The sequence below is a fragment of the Solanum stenotomum genome, chromosome 2, assembly GCF_019186545.1.
Source record: "Solanum stenotomum isolate F172 chromosome 2, ASM1918654v1, whole genome shotgun sequence".
NCBI classification, from domain to species: Eukaryota; Viridiplantae; Streptophyta; class Magnoliopsida; order Solanales; family Solanaceae; genus Solanum; species Solanum stenotomum.
The window spans coordinates 40,905,935-40,926,432 of record NC_064283.1 but is presented as its reverse complement, the minus strand read 5'-3'; the positions used below and the strand labels follow the sequence as shown (position 1 = coordinate 40,926,432).

At 36.1% G+C, this 20,498-nt stretch overlaps 1 protein-coding gene and 1 pseudogene across 1 annotated transcript; both read left to right on the top strand.

Annotated features, from left to right (window-relative positions):
• Positions 1 to 5,877: 5,877 nt before the first annotated feature.
• On the top strand, positions 5,878 to 8,419 carry LOC125855982 (uncharacterized; annotated as a pseudogene).
• A 4,992-nt stretch (positions 8,420 to 13,411) lies between these two features.
• Positions 13,412 to 15,312, top strand: LOC125855981 (uncharacterized). Its single transcript, XM_049535606.1, has 3 exons — positions 13,412 to 14,175; positions 14,259 to 14,460; positions 14,929 to 15,312. Exons 1-3 carry the CDS (start codon positions 13,412 to 13,414, stop codon positions 15,310 to 15,312), a joined length of 1,350 nt encoding a protein of 449 aa, XP_049391563.1.
• The last annotated feature ends 5,186 nt before the right edge of the window (positions 15,313 to 20,498 follow it).

The following is a 20,498-nucleotide window of genomic DNA, read 5'->3' as shown; positions in this document are numbered from 1 at the left end:
TATTGTTGTTTGTGTTGTTGATTTTTCTCCAACAAATCAGTTCTGCATTGAAAATTAAGATTTATTCTGATTAAGGATTTGGGTTATTCATTCCCTTAGGTATCTCTATTTCTAGTAGCGGAGATGGAAGACACATTCTGTTGGACGCATATTTTCGAAGGGGTGGGGGAGTGGGATTGCGTATGCTTTGTGTCTGCAAAAAAATTGATTTTCTTCGATATGTTTTCTTACGGAAGGGACGTAGGGGTAATGGGACACCAACAATAGGGGTGGGGGTAATGGGAGACCAACAGTAAGGGGTGAGGTAATAGAGGGGAGTAATAAGTCTTTTGTGAAAAATACAAGGTGAAAGTAAAACTATGTGCAATTATTTTATTATTAACGTTTGGGTATAAATTTTCTTGAGGTGCGGATATTGTTCCTTTACTAATATTACATTAAAATTGTCTTTTAATGATTGGAATTTTTTTTTGACGTTATAAATATACTTTTAACAACCAAAATTATATTCTTTCATTAAAATTTGGTAGTTAAAAATCCATTTTCTTGTAGTGAGTGTAGACTCGATGAAACTCAATGACAAGACTTGAAGTACCCATAAAAACTGAACATTCCATCTTTGCGATTTTATGTCTTTAGATTTGCAGAGCTGATTTGTGAGATAAGGGATGATGGATAGATTTCGTCCCACGAAATGTGTCAATTTGTTTGCAACAAATTATGAAGTGCTACAAAATAAATTGAAATCATAAATTAAATACGAAGAAACATAATTTTTCTCATAAGCAATGTGGGTACAAATTTGTTTCTTAGTTGATTCTTCTCTCTGGATTTTCTCCGTAGTTCGAGGGCTAGTAGTATCGTATTCCTCAAATATAAGATAATTTGAATCACGTGGGATTTATTTGATATACACGTAAAAAATATTTTGTGGATCTTCTTGAAGTATTTGGTTGTCAAGAATAGTTCGTTCACCTCTTTATCTCTATGTGAATATTCGAGATGCCTCTTCAATGAAATACATTTACCCTTTTTGTAGGCATGATCTAGGATTTGGGGTAGAGTAGCCTTCAAGAATCCTAAGTGAAATTGAACTCGTCTTGTGAAATCCCAAAAAAGATTTCTGTCTACATAAAGTATTTGAGGAGGAGCATTTTAGACAAGACAAAGTTAACGTGCCCTATCCAATTGTTAGCTCCATACAGATTGTTGGAATGTACCCTGAGCTAAATGATCATTGTTAAAAAGGACTATCAGACTAACCCTAAAAACTAATTATCACTTGAGAATTCACTTTTTATTCATAAAATTAATGCTTGATGATAACTTAGAAAATAATCTCTGCCAGATTTTCTATATATGGATGTTTGTGATGATACGAATTTATGTATAATAAGTTTGTCTATATCCTTACCTTTCACGTCATTAATATATGAAGGGGAACATTTGAGGAGAGCATCTTAGAGAAGTGAAATTAAGAATTTGTCATTATTGGCTTTATGCACATTGTGTAATGGACCATGAACTAATTAAACGACCATTGCAAAATAAAAATGTTCGACTAGTTCCTAAAAAATAACATCATTCAAGAAATTGCCTCATTTTCTAGCTTTCGTAAAATCAACTAGACATAAATTTGGGAGCATTCTTTTCTTCCAAATTCATTACGTATGTATATTTATTAACATTATACATTCTTCTTTTGTTAGAATGACTAACAACAATAAGAACAACATAATCAGTGAAATTTCACTAGTGGGGTCTGAAGAAGGTAGATTGTACACAACTTGTCACTGTCTTGTGGAGTAGATGTAGACATGCTATTTCCGAAAGACCTTCGGCTCAAGTGCATTAAATCCAAGTGAAAGAAGGAGAAAACAATGAAAAAAACATAGCAATCGATAAGAAAAGAAGTGTAAAGTGTACAATAAAGAACAATAACAACAACAAAATAGTGTGTGCTATTTGATTGTTCCTTTTTCTGGGAAAAGAATACTTGTACCCAAAAAGATAAATTGTTTACAAGGAGCTACCCTTTTACTTCTATACCTCTGTTTTTAACTATTAATTCACGTTTATTGCATGATGCCATCAAAGTATATATATATATATATATATCAAAGAGAAAGAAGTAGTGCTTCAGTGAAACTAGTCAGTCTCTCCTTGATACCATTAGAATATATATGCATCAAGGAGGAAGAAGCAATGTTTCAGAGTTTCAGTGAAAAAACTGTTCAATTACTACTTTATACTATCAGAGTGTAAAGATACCATCAATATATATATATATATATATACACACACATGTACACACTCCGATGGTATCAACAGTGGTTCTTAAATATATTGGATCCAATTTGGGTAAATACGTAACCTAATAGATCCAATTTGTGTAGTTTCTCATTTTTTTTCCAGCTTATTAGGTTGGAGGGTGCTACTAGCTAGAGGAGTGTGATCTATTGACTAGTGTTTCAGTTGTGTTCCTATGAATTGATTGATATTGCTTCGAGATGTAAAATAAAACTTTAGCATTAGCTGAATCTAGAATCATGCTAGTTTCCAGGAATGAAGAGGTCTCGGTTTGATTTCTTATTTGCAGTTGAAAATAGGTATAACTGTGTAATACTTGCTTTGTTTTTAAATATTACTCTATTTCATCATGTATTTGCAGCCTGAAGTTCTTGCCCGACAGTCTAGTAACTCTTTTTCAGTGAAACTAGCTAGTCTCTCCTTGATACCATCAGAATAAATATGCATGAAGGATGAAGAAGCAATGTTTCAGAGTTTAAGTGAAAAAACTGTTCAATTACTGCTTGATACTATTAGAGTGTAAAGATACCATCAATATATATATATATATATACATTCCAATGGTATCAACAATAGTTCTTAAATATATTGGGTCTAATTTGGGTAAATACTTCACCTAATAGATCCAATTTGTGTAGTTTTTCATTTTTTTTCCAGCTTATTTGGTTGGAGGGTGCTACTAGCTAGAGGAGTGTGATCTATTGACTAGTGTTTTCAGTTGTGTTCCTATGAATTGATTGATATCCCTTCGACATGTAAAATAAAACTTTAGCTTTAGCTGAATCTGGAATCATGCTAGGTGCCAGGAATGAAGAGGTCTCGGTTTGATTTCTTATTTGCGGTTGAAAATAGGTATAACTATGTAATACTTGCTTTGTTTTTAAAAATTACTCTATTTCATCATGTATTTGCAGCCTGAAGTTCTTGCCTGAAAGTCTAGTAACTCTTCGTCTTTTCTTCCTATTAAGAAGAGGTTATATCTTCGTGTACCTATACATCATGAATACTCTTTTTTTAATGAAAATGCATTCAAGACCGAAAATGTTGAGACCGAGGACATTTGAATAACATGTGTTTTATATCTTTAGGTCCAAAGTAGTAAGTAACCTGATTTAACTTCATAGTTTTCTGTTGTTGTATGGTTCCATATTAACCAATCATTATAACATGTACTACAAAATCAGGATAGACAATATAGCATCGACATCTTCAGCTTCAAAATCGTATTTAACTCTTGTATTTTTCATGTGTTAATAATTTTTGGGTTTCAAAAGGTGTGAATGGAAAATGAAGAGTTATGACTTTTATGAAGAGTTGTGACTTTTTCGAAGAGTTGTGACTTTTGTGAAAAACTGCGACTTTTACGAAGAGTTGTGACTTTTCTGAAGAGATGTGAGTTTTTTGAAAAGTTGCGAGTTTTCCATAGAGTTGTGACCTTTATGATAAGACACAAGAAGCATTCACACTACCCTTTGTTGTCTATAAATAGAGGGGTTTTCTCTTATTTTTCAACAACGAATTTCTAGACTTCTTCTTCTAAATATAGTATTTTAAGTGTATTTTACTACCGTTGAGTGGTTCGCGGACATCGTAGTTTTAGGTACCGATTCACCGGTGAGTAAGATCATTCTATCTTGGGAGGATATATTTCATTAACCTCGGGTACTTGAGAGGAATAATTTCCTTAAGGACATACTGTGCATTTAGTGGGCCCAATTTTCTTCTTTGAGAAAAATATTTTGTATTTTATTTCTAATTTGTTGCAAGTTCTATTTCTTTACTGCTTTTAAGTTTCTAGCTTTGAAAATACTCTTTAAACTTTATTGTTTCTTACATAGTTCTCAAAATGCATCTTTCTTTTCTCCTTTATTTATCCCCACCGGTAATTTGAAAAGAGGGATGTAAATTTCGTATACTGACCAGCAAAGAGTTGGAAACAAGACAAAGCATACATAGGGATCACTGCTAGTACATACTTAAGCACAATCTTTTTCCCCACAATACTTGAAAAATTTAGCCTTCCATCCTTTTATTTTTGTCTTGACTCTCTCCTTTATAAACTCTAGCATCTTTTGTTGAAACGTCCCACAAAAGCCGGTAAACACAAATACATGGCCATGTCTTTTATATATCGTTGTCCAAGCAACAACGATATCTCAACCTTCTCTTCCTCTCTCACATTTTTACTAAAACATATTGCTGATTTGTCTTTATTAACCAATTACCTAGAGGTTCAATCATATTTCCTTCAAATATTTGCTACATAACTTGCTTTTTGATTGTTAGTTGAACAAAATATAAAAGATTCATTTCTTATATAAGCATCATAAAGAAGAAAAAATTAATATTTGCTAGAAAAGACTTATCTGGATAATTAATTAATGTTCATTGATAAATTTGGTAAGAATATCTTTAAGATTCTCTACAAACCCTAACTAGGATGTGTATATATGATAAGAAGAATTATCTGACATTACACTAAAAGGAAACAACAAACAAAATTCAGCAAGTAAAGTCTCTTCTCCCCTTTTTGTTGTCTAAGAACTGAGAAAACTATTCTCATTTGTATCCTATATATATATATATATATATATATATATTTATTTATTTTGGGTGTGTGCGCTATTTAATTGTTCCTTTTTTTTGGGTGTTTTTTTTTCAGGTAAAGTTTAATTTATTATTTTTGGATCTTTACCTGATATAGGATCTAAGGAGTGATAAATATTAGTTTTGTTGTTATCGGATATAGGATCTATATATGTTCAATCAATAAATCAACTATGCATCAATCCGAACCTCGACGCAATCCGAACCTAGTTGAGTTTATTAGACATTATACTAAAAGGAAATATCAAACAAAGTTCAGCAAGTAAACTCTTTTCTCCCCTTTTTAGTCTATGTTTTTTTCACTCTTTTTTTACTCATTCAATACTCTTTTTGTTGTTCAAGAATAGAGAAAAGGTTCTCATTTGATTCGTATATATATGTGCGTGTGTGCGCGCGCGCGTGCGCGCCATTTAATTGTTCCTTTATATTTGGGGTGTTTTTGATGTTTTGTTTCAAGTGAAGTTTTATTTTTTGTTCTTGAATTTTTGGATTTTTACTTGATATACGATTTGATGAGTGATAAATATTGATTTTGTTGTTACCTGATATAGGATCTATTATATGTTCAATCAAACAATCAACTATGCCTCAATCCGAACCTAGTTGAATTTACTTGTAATGTTAGGATTTTTCTATCTATTTTGTAGAATTCTAATGATTTTATCTAATTTTCCAGTAATTTAGATCAAGTGTTTTGAGGTTTGATACATGTTAGTTGTTAGTAGTAAATTAGTTTGAGGTTATTACTCATTAGCCATTGTATTGTACTGCATTGTTAGATACAATATTTGTTTTACTTCTTTTATGTTTTTTTTGCTAGTATGAATGTTTTGTTTCTCTTCTGTCGTATTATATTTGATATTTTCCCATATCTGGTTGCAGGGTGCTACTAGAGGAGTGTGATCTTGGGTTTGAGTTATGTTCTATGGCTTGGTTGTGCTTGATTGATATCGTCTCGAGATGGAAAGAAAAGCTTTAGCTTTAGCTGATTCTGGAATCATGCCAGTTTCTAGGAACGAAGAGGTCTCAATCTGATTTCTTATTTGCTATTGAAAATTGGTCTAACTATGTAATACTTGCTTAGGTCTTTAATATTACTCTATTTCATCATGTATTTGCAGCCTGGAGTTGTTGTTCGGCAGTTTAGTAACTCTTCGTCTCTTCTTCCTTATAGGAAGAGGTACTCTGTGCTCTATCCACATGCACCTATCCATCTTTCAAGAAATATTGATTCAAGAATCATGCCAGTTTCAGGGAACGAAGAGGTCTCAATCTGATCTCTTATTTACTGTTGAAAATTATTTTAACTATGTAATACTTGCTTTGTTTTTTTATATTACTGTATTTCATCATGTATTTGCGGCCTGGAGTTGTCGACCGGTAGTATAGTAACATTCTTCTTCCTTATAAGAAGAGGTACTCTTTGCTCTATCCTCATGCAATTATCCATCCTTCAAGAAATGTTGATGATCTAGTGAAACCAGCATTGGCTGAAAAATTAGCTGGCCAAGAAGTTGTAGGTACGACAAAAGTTTCTGTCAAGAAGGACGTTGATTCCAAACAAGGGGAATGCCACATAAACTTGAACTTCCTGCCGATTCATTAGGGCACATTGAACTTTCATTAGGCCCAAAGAAACTTTATGTTTCTTCTTTGGTTGATTCAAATACTATGCAAAGTTGTCTGTTGCGTGGAACAGTAAACCCTTCATTGCTTTCTCCGTCTTTGAATAACAATGATACTGATGATACTGCATGCACTAATAGATTTAATTGGGATCTGAATATTCCCACGAATTTATGGGAGGCTTCTGATGATGATTTGGTTACAAGTGGTGAGGGGTCGAGAAATGATGGGGAAAATATAAGTACAGAGGAAGAATGTTATGCTTCTGATGCTTTTGTGGGACGTGTTGACACTAATAATGTGGGGTGTGCCAGAGAGGATGACATATATGAAGACGGTGAGATCCGAGAACCATTGGTGTAGTCAATTGTAGAAGACCCTATGGCTGAGGGGATGGATTCAGGAAAACATAATGAATCTTCAAGTAAATATGTTCATTATTCTCTTTGCTTCACTGATGAAGAAAAGGGTTGCAGTATGCCACTTCATACTCATGATTATCATGATGACTTTATGAAAGCCTGTGATGACAAAGCTAAAAAAATTCTTCATAATTTCGCTGTCTTCAGACCTGCAACGGGTAGTTCACTGCCTTCAAGAAGTGGAAGAAAGAGGTATTCTTATATGGAGGAGGAGAAATTCCATCTACAAAGGAATAGGTGATTTTTTTTATTGTTGTTTGATTTGTAATTTCTTTTTATAATGCTGCTTAACTCTTGACTTTTTATTACTGTGCTTTTTCCAGAGATGAAATCTATGGTTATGGTCCCAAATTTGCTCGAGATAGGTTTCAGGACCATTCATTTGGTAGGTCAAGGGGGAACATCATGCATGGAAGAGATATGGACTGGGGATGGGGCCAGGGCCGGTATTCTGGGGGTGATTTTGAAAGATATGGAGGTGTAGTTGATTATCCCTTTAGACATAAACGTACAACTCCTGCTTGGGACTCTGCAAATAAACGTATTGACTATGATGGTGCTGCCTTTGGTACTAATAGGAGAAGGAAGCCATTAAATGATGACTTGCCTTCATCACAGCATCCACCTGCACGTCGACAGTCCCTAGTGGAAGAGAAGATGTTGCCATGATGGGAACTCAAATTCTTCGTAGAGCTCCTAGGAATATCAGCCCAAGAAGATGCACTGGTGAAGATGGTTTTGCGTATGTTGGTGTTTGGCATAGTGAGAAGTTTAATAGAGACTTTCTAGTTGATATTAGTAGTCATGTTTATAGTCACCAGCAGTCTATGTACGATGGACCTGATAGTCATTTTGCTCAGGGTGATACAGAGTTTAGTGAGATGTAGAGAAACGGTTTCCCTTGAATGTGGTCGAAATCTCCTGTTAGATCCCGTACTTGGTCCCTTCATCCTAGAAGATTGACAGAAGTATTGGATGGTTGTCAAGATTTATCTCAACACAGGTCTCTGTCTATGTATAGAGAAGATAGAATGAGGTCTTCTTCACGAACTTCTTTTACTGAAGAAACAATAGCCCCTCAAAGGTGTGACCCTCCATCTTATATTGCTTACCCTCTGAATAATATGAGGGATGTGGATGGTGTATAGGAATATGGGAATTCGAGATCTCTTTCTAGCAGAAGAAGTCCACCTGATCAAGTATTTACTAGAACCAATAGGCCGAGATTTGAGATTTCAGATCATCATGAGAGGGCTGATGGTGTTGGGTACTTTGATGGGCCGATACACACTGGTAGATGTCCTGAGCATCACAGTAGCGAAAGAAGTAAGTATGACGAGAGGCAAGGAGGACCTAGGAAAATGAGAAATGTCAAAGAGCAAGAAGGTGGTAATCTTAGACTGAGGCATGCAGATGAATTTGATGGGTTCAGATTGAAGAAAAGAAGATTTTGAGTTGATAGCTCACTGAAATTGTAATATTATCAATTGCCATAGGTAAAAGGAACTTGCTCTTGTATAATAGAAGTAGACAGATTTTTAAAGTCATCTAGATGAATGATAATTGTCGAAGAGAAAGAACGCGACTTAGACACAAATGATCTCCTTATTGAAAACACTTTTTGGCTTAATAGCTAATCAAACCTTGAATTTATGGGGAACTATGCAGTCTTTCTAGAAGGAGAAAAAAACAAGTTTTAAGATGCTCTACTATGCTGACTTCAAAATAACTTCCTTTGTTTAAGTTGCTAATGTGCATGCAGACTTTGTGTATTGTTTTTGTCTATGATTTTTTCACTTATGTTTTTGCTCATTTGATTCCTATATATATGTGTGTGTGCACTATTTAATTGTCACTTTTTCTGGGGTGTTATATCTGTGTGCTATTTAATTGTTACTTTTCTGGGGTGTTTCTGATTTTTTTAGGTAAAGTTTTTTTATTTATTATTCTTGGATTTTCAAACTAATCAAAAAAATATCTACCACTCTAGAAATCACCCCCTTTTATAATTAGCTTTCTTAAATTAACTTGATGATAAATTTAGGAGCAATCTTTTCTTCTAGATTCTTTACCTATGCATAATTGTTAACATTATAAATTCTTTATTAGAATGATAAATAATATTTGTTCTTACTTGCTTGAGTCAAACTGTTTGTGACATGAACACTTGGGACATGTCAATTACAAAACCTTGCAAGGAAAACTAATCAACTTAGAAGTTTTGTCTAACTTTGAGTGCAATAAATAAAAATGTCAAGTTTGTGTTGAATCTAAGTATGCTAAGCATTCTTATAAATTTGTTGAAAGGAATTTTAACCCCTTGAGTTGATTTACACTGACATTTGTGATATGAAGTCAACATCATCCCGTGGTGGGAAAAAGTATCTCATAACTTTTATTGACAATTGTGTTAGATACGATTATGTCTATTTGCTGAATGGTAAGGATGAAGAAATAGAAACGTCTAGGCAATATAATTTTGAAGTTGAAAATCAGTTTTGAAAAAGATAAAAAGTGATAGGGATGGAGAGTATGGGCTTTGAATTATGGTGTCAAAATAAAATGACGGTGACATAAGTCTTAATTATTGAGTGTCATCTCAGTTGCCCATCAAGCAGTGTGGCATCCATAACTTCACCATTTGGAAGGCACAAATTTCCATGTTGCTTCATGGCCATGACCTCTATGGTCATCTTGACGAGACTAAGTTGTCCCCTCCCGAAACAATCACCACTGATGGCCTTGTGATAACCAACCGTAAGTACAAAGATTGGTTTCGTGAAGACAAACTCATCCAAAATGCTCTCATGGCCTCTGTTGATGCCACTATCGTATCCACTGTACCATCTGCGACCAACTCTAAAACTGTGTGGGATCTACTTCACACCTCCTTTGTGAACAAATCACAAACCCACATCTTCAGCCTCCGTCACCATCTCAGTCGGGTAAGCGAAGACACCAAATCAATTGCTGAATATATGCGAGAGATTCGCTCTCTCTGATGAACTCACCACAACAGGTTCACCTATCAATAATGAAGAACTAGTGGTGAAAATATTGAGTGGACTCGGTCCTACATTTCGTGAGATTTCAGCTGCCATACGGGCACGTGACTCTCCCATTAGCTACGCTGAACTTTTCGATAAGCTTCTTGATCATGAACTATTCCTCAAACAAGAGGATTTCCACCCAGGTCACAACATTTATTGCTCAGCATGTCACAAATACTTCATCGGCCCAACGCAACCATCACCGCCAACCCACCAATAACAATGGGCATACCCAAAACAAACAACATAGTCAAAGTGCCACTTTCTAGCATCCAAACGATTACTCTCAAGAGCATAACTTTCCACACTAATCCTCACAGATTCGTTGTGAACTTTGTGACAAATTTGGGTATACAACAAATGTTTGCCGCTCCTGGTCCCATAACTACTTTGAAGCAAAAGCAAATTTTGTTGCGCACACGACGCCAAATGAACTCTGGATTGTTGACTCGGGTGCATCTCACCATATTGCAGCCGACACCAACTACCTCAACAATGTTCAGGACTTCAAAGGTGCCGAGGAAGTGACCTTGGCTAATGGTAATGTGATTCCGATCACGCAAACTGGTAATACTCATTTAAATGTATCGAATACTACTTTCAAACTCTCTAATATTTTGTGTGCTCCTGCCATCAAACGCAAGCTTATTTCAGTTAATTAGTTTTGCAAAGACAATCTAACCTCAATTGAGTTTTTTCCTTTTACCTTTCTTGTGAAGGATCTAACTATGAGAACTCTTCTTCTGTGCTGACCGAGTAAAGCTGGACAATACCAATGGTCGTCCCTGTCTCGACCAAATATCAACATCGCCTCTGCTGGACCTTCATTATATTTGTGGCATCGTAGATTGGGCCACCCCATTCTCGCATTTTATTTTCTATTTTAAATAATTCTGATCTTTCATATTCTTCCAAAGATAAGATCACTGCGTGTAATTCTTGTTGTTGCAATAAAGTACACAAATTTCACTTTTATTCAACCACATTGTCCAGTAATTTTCCATTAGAAATCATCTAGAGTGATTTGTGGGGACCCTCCCCGGTTCTCTTTATTGACAAAAAAAAGATATTATTGTTTATTTGTTGATCACTACACCAAATACATTTGATTGTACACAATGAAAAAAAAACATGAAGTTCAACAAATATTTCAAAGTTTACATCATGTGTTTGAAAAACATTTTGGTCACAAAATACTCACACTTTACACTGATGGAGGCGGAGAATATCAAGTCCTAGAACCATGCCTTAATTCCAATGGCATACAACACCTTGTCTCTCCCCCTCATACTCCTCAAAGGGTCACATTAGCTGAAAGACGTCATTGACACCTTGTCGAGACTGCCAAAGCACTGCTTCATCAAGCAAGTCTACCTTCAAACTTTTGGACCTTTGCCTGCCATCATGTTGCCTTTCTCATAAATTGACTCCCAACCACCACTCTTAATCACAAGTTCCCTTTTGAAATTCTTTTCAATAAACTTCCAAATTATGAATCACTTCGTATATTTGGTTGTTTATGCTATCCATGGCTACAACCGTATGCCCAAAACAAATTAGAGTCGTATTTCAGACCTTGTGTCTATCTCAATTTTCCTGTCACCCATCATTACCATCAGTGTTTTGACCCCAAAAGCTCTAATGTTTTCCTCTCACGAGATGTAAAATTTGTAGAGGATATCTTTCCATTTGATAATACGTTTTTTACCGTTACATATTTGACTTGGGAACATACTTTCAATCCTACTAATACTGATATGGACAATACTTCAAATGATACTCCTCCAGCTCTCCATTTGTTGCCCCCCACTATTACGTTGGTGCGAGACATACGCCACGATTTATGCTCACTTTGTACCGCACAAAGGACCACCCCATAGTCTGATCACTTCATCATTGACAGACCAGGTAATCTTCCAACTACTTCTCCTGTTATACATCAACAATCATCTGTTGTTAATAGCCTACCACCTCCCTTCTTATTTCAAAGCCAACTCCCTGCCCGCTCTACTTGTCCTCTCTCCTTAAATAGTCGACCACCCATTCTCATGTTTATCGGCGTCGCCCATCCACATCACCCAATATACCGACACAATCCCTCAACACTAATAGAGGTACCAACTATACACTACTTTTCTTATCGATTGCTATATTTGTTTTTCATTATTTTTTCCTTCTTTCACTTGGGTTTGATGTACTTGAGTTGAAGGTCTTTCGAAAATAGCCTCTCTACCTCTACAAGATAGTGATAAGTCTACATACATTCTACCCTATTAAGACCCCACCTAATGCAATTTTATTGATTATATTGTTCTTGTTATTATTAGTTTTCACTCTAACAAAAGAATAATGTATTATTTTGATAAATACACATTCATGAAGAATCTGGAAGAAAATATTGCTCTGAAATTTATTATCTAGTTAATTTTATGAAAGCTAGAAAATGAGGCAAGTTTCCGAGTGATAGTTATTTTTTAGGTTTAGTCTAACATTTTTATTTTGTAATTATCATTTAATTATTTCATGGACCATTACACAATCTGCATGAAGCCAATATTGACAAATCCCTAATTTCATCTTATCTAAGATTCTCCCCTCAATCATTTCTCTTCGGATATTAATCCCTTTAAAAAAATTCCCTTATGAATGAGATGAATGGTAAGGTTATATACTTATAGCCAAACTTATTATATATAAATATTCTTATCAACACAAACATCCATATATAGAGAATCTGGAAGAGATTGTTTTATTAATCATTGAGCATTAAATTTAGGAAAAAGAAAGTGATTTCTCGAGTGATGATTAGTTTTTAGGGTTAGTCTGATAGTCCTTTTTAAAAATGATCATTTAGTTCACATAACATTCCAATAATCTGAATGGAGCTAACAATTTGATAGGACAATTAACTTTGTCTTGTCTAAAATGCTCCTTCTCAAATACTTTACGTAGACATAAAAAAATTATGAGATTTTACAAGAGGAGTTCAATTTCACTTAGATTCTTGAAGGCTAGTCTACCCTAAAACCCAGATCATGCCTACAGAAAGGGTTAATATATTTCCTTAAAGAGATATATTGTTAAAGAGTGATTGAAAACGATTGACTGAATTGGACATGGATAATTTAGTAGAACTAGTCTTTTGGTCTTTGTTAAGTAGTTTCCTATATTTACTCAAGTTTTATTAGTGTTGCTGATTAAGTGTCATAGTGGGTTACAAGACCAATATTTTTGGATTAGATGTTTATCTCTTAGCCTATATATCATGTGGTCATATTTTGTTATTTACGTACTTCCAATTAACCAGAAGACAAAAGTAGTTGGAGTTTTCATTCTCTCTTTTATTATTTCCAGATTTCTCTGAACTCTTTCATTAACAAATTTGGCATCAGAGCCATGGCAAGTAGCAATAGTGCATTGAGTGTGGCACAACCACTCATTCCTGTCTTCAAGGGAGAAAGCTACGAATTCTGGAGTATCCGTATGAAAAGTATACTCAAATCTCAAGATCTTTGGGACCTGGTAGAAAGTGGATTTGTAGATCCCAACGAAGAAAACAAACTGCGAGGCAACAAGCAAAAAATTGCTAAAGCGTTGGTATTTATTCAGCAGGATGTTCATGATAGTGTTTTTTCACGGATAGCAACAGTAACCACATCCAAACAAGCCTGGACGATTCACAAGAAAGAGTTTCAAGGCGATTCAAAAGTCATTGTGGTGAGACTGCAATCACTTCAACATAATTTTGAAATCTTGATGATGAAAAGTGGAGAATCCATTGCTTGTTTTTCGTCAAGAGCAACGACAATTGTCAGTCAAATGCAATCCTTCGGAGAAAAGGTAACTGATCAGATCATTGTGGAAAATGTATTGCGAAGCCTAACTCCAAAATTCGATCACGTAGTTGCTGCGATAGAAGAATCCAAGGATCTATCCGTCTTTTCCTTTGATGAACTCATGGGATCTCTTCAAGCTCGTGAGATGAGAATTAAACAATCCACAGAAAAGAATGAAGATAAGGCATTCCAAGTTGAAGATTCAGCCACCAAATATGGAGAAAATAATGGTCCAGGTCGAGGAAGACGAGGATTTTGCGGTGGTCGAGGTCGTGGTTATAGAAGGGGCAGAGGAAGGAATGATGGACAAAGGAAGTCCAATGAGTAAGGTAACACAAAAAATGGCATTCAATGTCATCACTGTCAGCGTTATAGTTGGTATAAAGATCAGAAAATAAATTTTGCAGCTACAGAAAACAAGGAAAAGATTATCTTTTTATGGCTTGCATTGATATAGACCATAAGCCAAATGATTATTGGTTTGTAGACGGTGGTTGTTCAAATCATATGACAGGTGTCAAATCTTTGTTCCATGAGCTTGACGAGAAGCTAATTAAAAAGGTGCATCTTGGAAATACAAAAGAGTTACTAGTTGAAGGAAAAGGCATGGTGAGCATTGACACTAATCAAGACAAAGTAAACATGATAGATATGTTCAATTTGTACTAGATTTAGGATATAATTTGTTAAGTGTTGGGCAACTAATGAACAATGGATATTCTTTTTGGTTTGATGATGATGCTTGTGTCATTACAAGTAAGAAGTCTGGCGAAAAGATTCATATCACTATGACGCCAAATAAGATGTTTCTGCTGGATGTTTCTGATATGGAAAAATTTTCCCTTGCATGGAAAAAATTTTCCTTGCTGCAAGTGCAAAGGATAACTCAAAGTTGTGGCATTTGAGGTACGGTCATCTCAACATAAACGGCCTTAAATTTCTAGGTGATAAAGGTATGGTTCTTGGACTAGCAGAAATTAGTTTTCTTGATTTATGTGAACGGTGCATTTATGGGAAACAAACCAGGAAATGTTTTCTTTAGAATTAATACATGTCTACTTATGTGGTCCTATGCAGACTAAGTCCTTAGGTGGAAGTCGTTATTTCTTGTTGTTTAATGACGATTATAGTCGCATGAGTTTGGTGTATTTTCTGGAAAACAAGTCAGAAACTTTTGAAAAGTTTCAGATGTTTAAAGCTTTGGTAGAGAACCAAAGTAGTTGCACTATCACTGTTCTTCTCACATATAGAGGAAGAGAGTTTGTGTCCAACAAATTCAATTTGTTTTCTCAAAAAAATGGCATTCATAAGGAGTTAACAACTCCTTATACCCCAGAGCAAAATGGCTTCGCTGAATGGAAGAACCGGACGGTGGTGAAGATGGCAAGGAGCATGTTGCAAGCAAAGGAACTCGCAAATCAGTTTTGGGCAGACTCTGTGGCAGCATCTGTTTATTGCTGAATCTTTCCCCAACAAAAGTTGTTATGAATAAAACTCCTTATGAAGCTTGGCATTGTAGGAGACCAAATGTAAGTCATTTACGGGTTTATAGGTGCGTTGCTTATGCATTGATAAGTTCACAAGCTCGTCACAAGCTTGATGAAAAATCTGAAAAACATATTTTTGATGGCTATTGTACTCACTCCAAAGCATGTCACGACCTGAGCTACCCCCTAGAAGTAACATGGCATACAAGCCCTTAGCATTCATCATTACATAAAGACATAGAAAAATACGGAGAAATTAAAAACCTTTACAATAGAAGTCAACTTCTTTCTTATAAGGAAAATAGGAACTAGATTTGTCTCAATCACCATCTAGAACATAAGAGTACACATAGGGTCGAATCCCTTTACATCAATAAAGTCCCCAACAATGGGAAATACAATATAGTCTAGAACATAGGAAGTAAACAACAAACTAGAATCAATAGTAACTTATCCTCGAACTTGAGGACTCACCAAGCCTAGGGAATAGTCGACCCAAGCTTCACTTGAAGAAGTAGTAGTAGTATCAACGACTGGAACCTACACTCATAGTTAATTAGAAAATATGGGTTAGCACAATGATTTGTACTAAATATGGATACCATGCACAAAAACCTTACAACATGCATAAAAGGGACATTTAGTTGAAGTCATGCCTTTGTCAAGTTTGAAAACCAATATGCACATTTATGAAGATACATAAGCCAATTCAATATATGAGCAACCCAAAGCCACACTAGGGCAATGCAAATGTAAGATCCCATAGCCCTACCAAATGTTAAGTATCACATTTGGGTCACCAACAACATACATATCTTACCATAGTCATAGCCAACATACGTAAGAGTGAAGACATTCATATTCATGACATTCATACATACTTTTCATACATAGTTCACAAGTCATCATACCATCATAACATAAGAGAACCTTACCCTAACCCCTCTTAGAGCTGACTCGTGCAATGCATAAGTGAAGTCCCATAACCCCACTCACACCAAGTAACACCTCTTAAGAGGTCATGGTTAAAGTCCATTTCCTTACCATAGTTCACATTCATATTATTTTAGGGGAATATTGCATTAACCGACATAGACCATGTGAGCTACATGGAATCCGGTGTTCTACCCCCACACTGAAAAGAGATGTTCTACTTGCCTAAGGTAGAACGTACATTCTAGCTATATAGGTGGATCCACTAGCTTAGGTTCATAGTCATAAGAGAGTGTATTAGACAGTCATGTCAACATATCATCATAGGTTCCTTAAGTGAAAATGCTCCTTTCACTTTGGAAACACTAGCATGTGAGTACCCTTTTACATTGTAGTCGGATTGTGATCATGGGAATGTTCTTCCAATCAACCCAACAAGTTCAGTATAAGCATAGATACATACTTCATACATAATCAAGTGCATAGGGCATAGGGAAGAAGGATCTTACATCAATACCACATTATTAGATATAGGATCATTACCATCCAAGTAAATCACATACTCATTTAGAATCAACATCAACATATACAAACCCTAGCCAATTGCCCTTCAAGGCCATGAACCAACATCAACCCAAACTTAGTGAATTACAACATTGAATAGATATATGTCATGATACATCAACTTAATAAACATAACATAATCAATTAGCAATTTCCATGGCCAATCAAGTCACATCTTAGTTCACAATTTAGGAAGAAAAGGGAAACCATGGGTCCAAGAGAGAGTTTCATCAAAAACCATCAATTCCACAACAATCTAATCATAAACCATAATTAGTCATAATAAATCACAATTGAACAACAGAAATTGTTTTGGAAGAAAACCCATGCTTGGAGTAAAACCCTAGATTTTGGGAGTCTTAGAAAACACACTTAGAAGGGACTTCTTGGGGGATAGCTAACCAAGAATGAAGAGCATACATACCTTAGGTTGAATCCCTCATGAATTTGGAGAAGAAAGACTTGTTCTTGAATCCCCTAGCTTGAGTTTCTTCTTTGTTCTTCAATGAATTTAGAGAGAGAATATTTTGATGTTCTTGGGTTTCTTCTTTTATTAAGTGGGAGTAATTATATTTGAAGTAATTTGACCTTAAAAATTATATATACTTGTTAGGAAAAGAGTGGGAAAGTGTTGGTTCAAGTTTTGGAAAGATTACTTAAAGACCTCTACTTAATACTTGAAAATTATGGACTTCACACTGGAGCTCACCCATTGGACCCTCTTGGCTCGCCAAGGGCACTAGGCAACTCGCCAAGTGACCCTTGGCTCTCCCAAATTTCCAGTGAGCTCCAAAAATGGGCAGCTCACTAGGCGAAGGGAGGGGTCTGTTGGGCGGATCACCAACCCATTGGGAGACCCACGACCTAGCTCGCCCATTTCTCCAACACTTAGGCTAAGTGGGACAGCCCATTAGGCGACCCAAGTGCACTTTGGCGCATCGCCAAAGCACTTGGGCGACCATGCTGCCCTTCACCAACCTATCCAAAGAGAGAACAAGTTCTCCTTCACCCATCCTAGATATTTTAGGTCCCCAACTTCACCCTAAATCTTTACCTCCCTTATTTTAGCTTTAGTTTGGTCTAAAACATCTCCTTAAGTTACATAAACAGACACATTAGTTCTAATTCAACCTAGACACCAACTTTAAGTCATGCCATTCCACACGATGAGGCTCTAGTCTAGCCTATTGATTTTCCGGGTTGTTACATTATCCCCCCTTAGGAACATTCGTCCTCGAATGACACTTTAAATGTATTAAGGGATTAAAGACTCAAAACTAGCAGCCCATCATACAAGACATATCTATAAAATGCACAAATCATAAGAGGAAACATCAACTCCACATCATAAGCTCAATGCAACAGAAAAAGTGGAAACTACATCCACAATCTCATTATGCACCAAATTTACCATTTCATATAAACATGGGAGGAACTGCCTTCTCCAACACGAGCAAGCTCAATATAACAATCTTAAGCTAACATGATATTTCATCACAACTTAGCTAAGCATGTTCATCAACTCATCTCATGATGTCACATATGCCATCATCATAATCAAAAGCAATTTAACATGAACAAATATAATCCATGAAAGCTCAATTTATACAAAACATGAATTTCATCAAGAACATGCCAGATACAAGGAAAATCATGCAAAACTCATACAATACACATGATCCCCAAAACACTAACTACTCAAGGGGAATGTACTTTCCTCAAGTTTGAATAGGAGTAGGAGGAAAAAGATGAGGATAATGGGACATCATATCAGCTTCAGCTTCCCATGAAGCACCCTCAACTAAGTGATTCCTCCATAGAATCTTAACGGAAGCTACTTCCTTGTTTCTCAACCTCTTAACTTGCCGGTCCAAAATCTCTACCGGAACCTCTTCATAAGAAAGACTTCCATCAACTCCTAAACCCTCTAAAGGAAGGATGGATACCGGATCACCAATGCACTTCTTAAGTATGGAAATATGAAACATCGAGTGACCAGGGGTGAATTTACTTGGTAAATCTAGCTCATATTCCACTTTCTCGACACGTTTCAAGGCATGGTATGGACCCACATATCGGGGACTTAACTTCCCCTTTTTGCCAAATCTCATAACACCTTTCATAGGTGAAATCTTCACGTATACCCAATCACCAATTTCAAACTCTAGATCCCTCATTCTATTATCGGCATAAGACTTTTGCCGACTATGGGTTGTTTTCAACCTTTCTCTAATAAGTCAAACTTTTTCAATGGCATCATACACTAGTTTGGGAACAACAAGAGCAAACTCACCTACTTCAAACCAACCCACCGGTGATCTACACCTTCTACCATAAAGTGCTTAAAATGGAGCCATGGCGATGCTTGAGTGGTAACTATTATTGTAGGCAAATTCTACCAAAAGGAGATGGTCATCCCAACTACATTTGAAGTCAATCACAGATGCCCTCAACATGTCCTCCAAGGTTTGAATGGTCCTTTCCGCTTGACCATCCGTTTGAGGGTGGAAATCGGTACTAAGTTTAACATTGGTACCGAGCCCTTTTTGGAATGCTTTCCAAAAAATGTGAAGTAAATTGAGTACCCCTATCCGATATGATAGATAATGGAACCCCATGCAACTTCACAATTTCATTGATGTACAACTTGGCGTAGTATTCCGCCGAGAATGAAATCTTAACTGGAATGAAGTGGGCCGATTTAGTCATCCTATTAACAATGACCCAAATAGAATCATGTTGCCTTCGAGTACGAGGAAACCCCACCACAAAGTCCATATTAATATCCTTCCACTTCCAAGTAGTAATTTCTATATATTGGGACAAACCTTCGGGTGTTTGGTGTTCGGCCTTAACTTGTTGACAATTCGGACATTTGGCTACAAAACCCACTATATCTTTTTTCAAGCCATTCCACCAATAGACTTCCCGTAGATCACGGTACATCTTGGTGGCTCCCAGATGAATAGAATATCGCGAGCCATGAGCCTCTTCTAAAATTTTCTCCCTTAAGTCATCAACATTCGGAACACATAGTCTACCTTGGTACCTAAGAACCCCATCTTCCCCTTGGCAGAAAGCCTCAACGGACTTATTGAGAATTGATTCTTTCAACTCCATCAAAATAGGATCAAGATGTTTCTTAGACTTCACATCAACTACAAAGGACGATTCGAAACTATGATGAACCATAAACCCACCCTTGGTGGAATCCACTAGTTGGACAGCTAATCGGGCCAACCTATATACACTATGAACCAACTCCTTCTCATCTTCTACATGAGCCACACTTCCTATGGACAATCTACTTAGAGTTTCCGCAACCACATTAGCTTTGTCGGGGTGGTAAAAGACACTCATGTCATAATCCTTCAAGAGTTCTAACCACCTTCTTTGTCGGATATTCAAATATTTTTGGCTAAACACATATTGAAGACTCTTGTGGTCGGTAAACACATCTACATGCACTACATAGAGATAGTGTCTCAATATTTTTAAGGCAATAAACCATCGCCGCTAGTTCGAGATCATGTGTCGGGTAATTCGTTTCATGAGTCTTGAGTTACCTTGAAGCATAGGTAATTATCTTACCATGTTGCATAAGGACACACCCCAAACCTACTCGAGAAGCGTCACAATATACCACAAACCTATCGGTACCCT